The sequence below is a fragment of the Staurois parvus genome, unplaced genomic scaffold (genome assembly GCF_062004578.1).
Source record: "Staurois parvus isolate SC_StPar_1 unplaced genomic scaffold, SC_StPar_1.0 ptg000126l, whole genome shotgun sequence".
Taxonomy (NCBI): Eukaryota; Metazoa; Chordata; class Amphibia; order Anura; family Ranidae; genus Staurois; species Staurois parvus.
The window spans coordinates 5120661-5129600 of record NW_028317922.1 but is presented as its reverse complement, the minus strand read 5'-3'; the positions used below and the strand labels follow the sequence as shown (position 1 = coordinate 5129600).

Here is an 8940-nt window from a genome sequence, read left to right as displayed (position 1 = left end):
GACTTTAATCCGTGCAGGGAATTGATACAAATGCGCACTCACCAGATGCACATAGTAAAAACGCAATGTGTTGAATCATATAGTGACCAAGGATCTGCAGGAAGCCCCCTTTAAGTGGACCAGACAGACAGCATAGGAAGAGACTCCCTCCTCTGGATCTGAGACTGCTCTGTAACCGTTCTCCAGCTGGAGTCCTGGAAATCGTTTAGCTCAGCCACTCTCTAAGATGGCCACCGGACCTTCGTGAGGTGTAGGCTCCACCTTGACGTGTTTCGTGCGCACGCACGTTATCAAAAGCCAGGCAAACCCTGACCGGTGTTTGTCAGACCCTCACCATCATATGAACTCTTTCTTTGTTTTATGACTTTCACAGCTGCACTTGTTTAATTGCAGCGCTTCATTCACTCCTGTGTTATCACTTGCATTTAATATCTTCATATTAATAATATTTTGAATATTGCACTTTTATATATTAATTTTTTCAGCGTTGCACCAATTTTTATTTATGGTTTATATAAGGTCTTGGGTTCCTTTTTGGTGCATTTGCTGCTGACCTCATCAGAGTCTTGAGCGCTCGCTGTTCTTGTATTAAGTATCAGAATAGGCCTGGTCTTAAAATGGTTAAGAAAAACAGAAAACCTAAAAAAATTGATAGCAGGTATAGCATTAAGTCTTTTTTGTCAAAATGAAGATCAAAAAGATATACAGATAGCCCCCCTGGGACTTTGTATGGCAAAAATGTGTGTGTAACAGTATAAAACAATACATTTTTATTACAAACATTTTTTGGTAAGAAGAATCTTCCATTTTGTTTGAGGTGATTGTAGCTGTATTAGTGCATTTGCGACAGAAACAATTGAGTACTGTCCGTGATACTTTTTTTAGACATACCCCGAAAGCTTGTCCTCAAAATTGTATGTTAGTGCAAATAAAAAAGTATCACAGACAGTACTCAATTGTTTCTTGGTAAGAAGAATAAACTAATTCAATAAGATCAAACTGCTGTACAGCAATTCATAACTCAAGAATGAATAACATTGTACAGTATACAGTGGTGTATTTTGCTTTTGTGCTGCCCTAGGCAAGACTAAAATCGGGCACCCTCCCATCTAAATTTGTCCTACCCCTTCCTGTTTTAGATCCACCTCTTCAGGACAGGACAGGTGCATGATGGAGGGCAGTGTGACATGGGGGGCAGTGGGACAGTAGGGGGCAGCATGACGGGTGGCATCTGGGCAGGAGTAGGCCATTTGGACAGGTAGGGGGGCAGCAGGACAAGAAGGGGGCAGCGTGGCAGGGGAAGGGCAGCATGATGGGGGGCAGCGTGATGGAGAGCAGCATGGTGGGGGACAGCATGACAGGGGACAGCATGATGGGTGGGGAGGTAGGGGGACAGGTGGAGGGCAGCGTGACGGGGGGCACGGGACAAGAGGAAGCAGCGGGATAGGAGAGGGAGCAGCAGGACAGGAGGAGTGCAGCGGGACAGGTGAGGGGCAGTGGGACAGATGGGGGTTAGTGGGACATGTGGGGGACAGCAGGGGGGAAGCGGAACAGGTGTGGGGCAGCAGGAAAGGAGAGGGCAGTGGAACAGGTGTGGGGCAGGGTGACAGATGGGGGCATCATGACAGGGGGCAGAATGAAGAATGAGGGGCAATGAGATGGGGGAGGGAAGTGTGACAGAAAGGGGGGCAGTGTGTCGGGGGGACAGTGAGACAGGAGTGGGGAAGCACCAGTCCTCCAAGCTCTTTCCTGTCCAGCAGCAGCTCCTCCAGATGGTGTCAGGATCACTCCAGGAGGGGTGTCTGTTTCCCATCTCCCCCAGGATCTCCAGCGGCAGCTGCAAAAGAGCCGGGGGTCCTCTGCAGCCGGTCTCTTGGTCCAGGTGACTCTACTTGTGTGCCGGCTTGGCTTGGTTGTACCCCCACCCATGGAGTCCCTGCCACTGACACACACAGTGTCCCTTCTGCGGCACCGCCCCCCTGTAAAATGCCATCCAAGGTAAAAGCCTTGTTTGCCTCGCGGCAGATACACCCCTGACAGTATACATATAACCTGACCTGATAAGTCTGTAATACATCAACTGTCTAGTGGGCTGTCTCGGAGTTTTGGAAATCATGTTTCCTTCTTCAGGGAATAAATAGGTCAAGTTTATAACATAACAAAACATCAAATAGATATATATAACATGATAAAAGTATAAAATTCAAGATATGCAAAAATGACTAATTGCTCATGCACTTACAGATTACACTGCATTAGATATTGTTTTCAGTATACCGCCAATCAGCAAGGACCACACTACAACAGCCAATAAATGGAAAAATAAAAAATCTATGAAGTATACTAAAATTAAATAAGATGGGGGGGGGGGTTCCAATAATTACTAGTCTCCTCAAAAGGACTAAATCATGTGTGGCCCAGGGAAAAAGATTGATGTAGAAATTCTGCAAATGGGTTAGCCAAAATCAACGTTCACCACCGTTAGTATTGTGCTATCTTGTAGGGCCAGGCCGAGTTCATCCAGAAAGAGGCCAAATACATAGAATGGCTGGTTTAAATAGTGGCAGCATAATGCTCATAAACGAATGGGTGTTCACCAACAATTGGCGCCAAATAAGAATGGCGTATTTAATGCTGAGGATGCTCCACTGGATAAGAGTAGCTACATGGCCGTCAATAGCGGTCCCCCTGCCCGATGTGTGTGAAGTGCCACCCTGCATGCCAGTGCAATGACGTCACTTGCAAAATGTGATAATGTCACACACATGTGCGGCGCGACACCACATGAACAAAGGCATGCCTGACTGGTCGCGGCCTCCACAAGAGATTAGAGCAGCAGGCCAAACCCATCCACACAGAAGCCAAGGGTGAAAACACCGTAGTGGAGAGAGGGCCCAGTGCAGACGCCCAACACCACAGCCAGGAAACGAATGTTCCCCACCCCCCCAATCAATGACCAGGGGAGCCCAGGTACGCCAGGTGATGAACCAGCGGTCCCCAGAGATGACAAAGGAGGCACCCACCCTGTGAGTACAATAAATTCATGATTATACAAAGTATATTACATAAACAGTCATACCTGTACAGGGGAAAGAAGTGATAAAGGAAAAAGGGACAAACATTTCATGAACCATGACAGATGAAACAATTGAGATTACAAATCCTTTTCACAACCCCCGTAGCGCAAACCTGGCAGAAATGGTTTAAAGGCCAGGTGGATTGGTGGCATTACACCCCGGTCACATCAAGCCTGACTTTGAAATCGTGTGACTTACAGTGAAGTCGCACGATCTCAAAGTCGGGGGACATGCCGATTTCAGGTGCAATTTGCAAGACATCTAACACAGGTGTCTATGCAAATTGCACCAAAAGTAGAACATGTGCTACTTTAGAAATCGGTGCGGCTCCGACCAAGTCGGAAACACACCAGTATGACCGCTGTAATTGCGGACTTGGCATGCAATTTGTAAGTTGCATAGCATGCAAATCGCATGCCAAGTTGCACCCAATGTGACCGGGGTGTTAAGGTCATTCACTATCTTTTGTAACATGCTGTTTGATAAAACAGAGAATTGTATATGAAATATCACTGTAATTTCCAAGGTCCAATTCATTCATTATCTTCCAGTATAGCTTAGATGAAATGCCATTGCTTTTGTATGTTATTGTATCAAATGTGATTGGTATCACCTTACACCTTAGTCTAGACAGACGTGTTCACATTTTCCACCTGTGTCACACTTGGCTTATACTTAAGTTTGGCACGGAATTCCTTCACTGAAAAATAGTAGCAAAGGGCATCAAGGCAGCAGTTAATGTTAGATATACAGAGTGCCACCTGCAGAAATATGCTGATGTGTTTTCTCACTGTGCAGTCTGAAATGATCTGTCTTTGAACCAGAAACTGCAAGAAGATGCCAATATGAGTAAAACTGAAGCAAATCACAAACACCACCAGATTACAGATGATTATTCGTACAATAACAGCCTTGGTCTCTTCAGACTCTACTGAGGAAGATCCGGGAACCCGTAGTGTCCTGATGATCTGAATGGAACAATACAACATGATGGTCATAGGAATCACAAATCCAAACATTTCCAGAGGTATTATTAAGTTAGGACTCCAGATGTTGTCAGGCATTTTATGAAAACATTTGACCAATTCCGATTTTTGTTTGTTAAAAAATGTGAATAAGGAAACACTCCACACAAAGACCCATATAAGGACACATATTATTATAGACTTTTTGGGTGAGCGTAGAACCCTTGCCCAGAAAGGATGCATAATGGCTATGTATCTGTCCAAGCTGATGAATGTAATTGTGTAGATGCTGCCATAGATATTCGTAAAGTAGAGGGATTCTAAGAAGCCACACAGATGACTGCTCACCTTGTTTTCATCTTGGGAAAAGTGTATTTTTGAGGGTAAAGACAGAACAAGAAAGAAATCCAGGATTGCCAGATTCACCAAGTATACCGAAGCTTCTGTATATTTTTTCATGGAACAACAGAAGATCCACAAAGCGAATGAGTTCAGCGTGAAGCCCAAAATGAATGTGGGAATATAGGTCACCAATTGAATAGGGCGTAGTATTGAAGTAATGTTCTCATTAGAACAGCTCACGTTCATTATTCTGTTAACACAAGACAATTTAACATTTTTTTTACTTTTCTCACTGCATAATTCCTGCTATCTTTTTTGTTACATTTTTAACTGGAGACATCTATATCAAAGATTAACATTAAATATATTATCTTAATTTCTAGGGGCAAATCTAAAACTTTATTTCCAAATGGTCTCTCAACTAAATACACTAATTGTGTGACCTGTGACTTACCATAATCCTATCAGCATTTAAAGGTTTTTCTAAATAGAGTCATCGTTCAGAGAAATATATCCTAACACTAGCTAGTTCACCAACCTGCTCAGAGAATTTTATCAAAATACATTGACCCTATTTGCCCTGCTCTTGCAGAATGCTTCTTGTGCAATATTTATCTCCTTTGTCATACCATACTTACCATTTTATAACAAGATATACAGTACAGTCCTTCCATTGCTAACAAGTAGGTAAGAGCAGATCATCTGGTTACAGTGTACGTTCACACCATACATTTGGTGTTCGAGGAAGATCTGGAATTTACGATAACTTTCTGACAAATTTCTCACCTCTGGTCAGATGCAAGCCTTCGGCCAATGTTGACTCGCAGTAAAGTTGCTACTATAAAAAGCTGCATTCCCAGCATAATATACAGGTGAAAGCTGTGATTTGTCATAATTGTGATGATTATGGCTTACAGCTCATGAAAACCCCAAATCCACAATCTGAGAAAAATAGAATATTGTGAAAAGGTGCAATATTCTCGGCTCAAAGTGTCCCACTCTAATCAGCTAATTAAGCCATAACACCTGCAAAGGGTTCCTGAGCCTTTAAATGGTCTCTCAGTCTGGTTCAGTAGGGAAAAGTGCTGACCTGACAGTTGTGCAGAAAACCATGATTGACACCCTCCATAAGGAGGGAAAGCCTCAAAAGGTAATTGCAAAAGAAGTTGGATGTTCCCAAAGTGCTGTATTAAAGCACATTAATAGAAAGTTATGTGGAAGGGAAAAGTGTGGAAGAAAAAGGTGCACAAGCAGCAGGGATGACCACAGCCTGAAGAGGATTGTCAGGAAAAGGCCATTCAAAAGTGTTGGGGATTTTCACAAGGAGTGGACGGAGGCTGGAGTCAGTGCATCAAGAGCCACCACACACACATCCTGGACGTGGGGTTCAAATGTCGTATTCCTCTTGTCAAGCCACTCCTGAGCAACAAACAACGTCAGGAGCGTCTTACCTGGGCTAAAGAAAAACAGACCTGGTCTGTTGCTCAGTGATCCAAAGTCCTCTTTTTTAATGAGAGCAACTTTTGCATCTCATTTGGAAACCAAGGACCCAGAGTATGGAGGAAGAATGGAGAGGAACACACTGCAAGATGCTTGAAGGCCAGTGTGAAGTTTCCACAGTCTGTGTTGATTTGGGGAGCCATGTCATCTGCTGGTGTTGGTCCACTGTGCTTCATTAAGTCCAGGGTCAACGCAGCCGTCTACCAGGAGATTTTGGAGCACTTCATGCTTCCTTCCGCAGACGAGCTTTATGGGGATGCTGACTTCATTTTGCAGCAGGACTTGGCACCTGCCCACACTGCCAAAAGCACCAAAACCTGGTTCAATGACCGTGGGATTACTGTGCTTGATTGGCAAGCAAACTCGCCTGACCTGAACCCCATAGAGAATCTATGGGGCATTGCCAAGAGAAAGATGAGAGACATGAGACCGAACAATGCAGAAGAGCTGAAGGCCGCTATTGAAGCATCCTGGTCTTCCATAACACCTCAGCAGTGCCACAGGCTGATAGCTTCCATGCCACGCTGCATTGAGGCAGTAATTGCTGCAAAAGGGGCCCAAACCAAGTACTGAGTACATATGCATGCTTATACTTGTCAGAGGTCCGATATTGTTCTATGTGCGATCCTTGTTTTATTGATTGCATGTAATATTCTAATTTTCTGAGATTGTGGATTTGGGGTTTTCATGAGCTGTAAGCCATAATCATCACAATTATGACAAATCACGGCTTGAACTATCTTGCTTTGAATGTAATGAGTCTATCTCATATATTAGTTTCACCTTTTAAGTTGCATTTCTGAAATAAATGAACTTTTGCACCATATTCTAATTTTTCGAGTTTCACCTGTATACAGAAGTTACAAGGGTCGCCACAACATTCTAGGTTAGAAGTAAATGCCCAGGTGCTCACCCACATAGAAATCCATATAAATCCAAAACTGGTTTAGAGGAACTCATAGTAAATAGTTACATTGTTGGTAAGGTTGAATAAAGACATCAGTCCATCCTGTTCAACCCGTGTGGGGGGGTGTGTCCATGGGGGAAAAAAATTATTTCCCATATCTCTGTATACTGTGTTTACCAAGATGCTCATCCAAAAGTTTTATAAAACTATCAATACTTCACGCTGACTCCACCGATTGTGGAAGGGAATTCTACATCCTTACCGCTCTGACACTGAAAAAACCCTCTATGCAGTGTAAGGTTAAATTGCTTCTCCAATTTCACTAAATGGCCCTGTGTCTTCTTATACTCCCTGAGACTGAATAGTTTATTCCCTATGCTAGATTCACCATTGAGGTATTTTGCTATCATACCTCCTTTCAAGGGTCTCTTCTCCGGTGAGAAAGCGTTTAATGTTTGTAATCATTTCTTTTAACTGAGGTCCTCCATTTCCCTTATTAACTTTGTTGCCCTTCTCTAGAATCTCTGCAGTTCCAGCACATCCTTCCTGAGGGCTGGTGACCAGAACTGGATGGCATACTCCAGATGTGACCGTACCAGAGTTTTATAAAGTGGCAAGATTGTTTTATCTCTTAAGTAAATCCCCTTTTTAATGCATGCTAGTATTCTACTAGCTTTGCTTGCTGCAGCTTGGCATTGCATCGAGTCTATCATTTACAAGGTCCCCCTGATCTTTTTCCATTCTGGATTCCTCCAGAGGCTCTCCCCCTAGCAAGTAACTTATGTTCATGGTTTTAGCCAAATGCACTACTTTAAGTATTTCAACATTAAACCTCGTTTGCCATGTATTTTCCCACCCCTGTATTTTTATAGAGGTCTGCTTGTAAGGTATCTATATCCTGTTGTGAAATTATTGCCATACCTAGCTTTGTAACATCAGCAAACACTGAGATAGAGCTATTTATACCAATCTCTATATCACTTATGATTAAATTAAACAGAATTGGTACCAAGGCAGAGCCTTGGGGTACTCTACTTACCACTCCAGACCAGTCTGAGTACTCAATATTTATCACCACCCTTTGGACACGCCCCTGTAATCAGTTTTCTATCTATGTACAAACCCTATGGTCCATGCCTATGGACCTCAGTTTGTAAATGAAGCATTTACGGGGGACTGTGGAAATGTGTTTGCAAAATCCAGATACACCACATCCACTGGCCTCCCTTTATCTAAATGGCAGCTCACTTCCTCGTTTAATGTTAACAGACTGGTTTGGGAAGAACGACCTTTCATAAATCCATGCTGATTACTACTAATGATACTGTTTTCATTAGCAAAATCTTGGATATAGTCCCTTATCACCCCCTTCAATAGTTTACATACTATTGATGTTAGACTGACTGGCCTGTAGTTTCCCGAAATATATCTTTGCCCTTTTTTGAATATTGGTATCATGTTGGCCCTTTGCCAATCAGCTGGTACCGTTCCTGTCAGTATACTCCCCATAAAAAATAGGTAAAGCTGTCTAGTTATAACCTGACTGAGTTCTTTGAGGACTCTCAGGTGTAAGCCATCTGGTCCTGTTGATTTTTTTGTGTTAAGCTTTTCTAGTCTTTTTCGGACACCGGCTTCTGTTATCCACAAGTTTACATTCTGTGATGCGTTACTAATGATACAGTCGTGATTACTATATCCCTCCTTTTCCTTTGCGAAAACTGAGGAGAAGAATGCATTTAGTACAGTTATCTTCTTGTCATTTGTAACCAACTTCCCTTCATCATCCTTTGTGAGGCTAATATGCTCTGGCTCTTTATTGTTAATATATTTAAAAAATTTCTTAGGATTTATTTTAGTCTCCTCCGCTGTGTGCCTCTCGTAGTCTATTTTAGCCACCCTGATTACATGCTTACACTTCTTATTGCATTCCTTGTAGTATTGGGATGCTGACACTGACCCCTCTGTCTTATACTTCTTAAAGGCAATTTTTTTTTCTTTGATATGTGTTTTATACCTTAAAGTGTTACTAAACCCAGGACCCTGCATTCACTATATCTGATCTCCCACAGTACACAGAACATGGAAGTGCAATTATTTTAGTAAATATAAACTGCTAAATACCTTTTCTCATCAGCAGTTAGAGCAATCT

General features: G+C 42.7%; 1 protein-coding gene across 1 annotated transcript; it reads right to left on the bottom strand.

The window, feature by feature from the left end:
- Positions 1 to 477: 477 nt before the first annotated feature.
- Positions 478 to 4630, bottom strand: LOC149467035 (G protein-coupled receptor 55-like). Its single transcript, XM_089672390.1, has one exon. The coding sequence runs from the start codon at positions 4628 to 4630 to the stop codon at positions 3704 to 3706; it is 927 nt and encodes a 308-aa protein (XP_089528516.1). The 3' UTR covers positions 478 to 3703.
- Positions 4631 to 8940: the final 4310 nt, after the last annotated feature.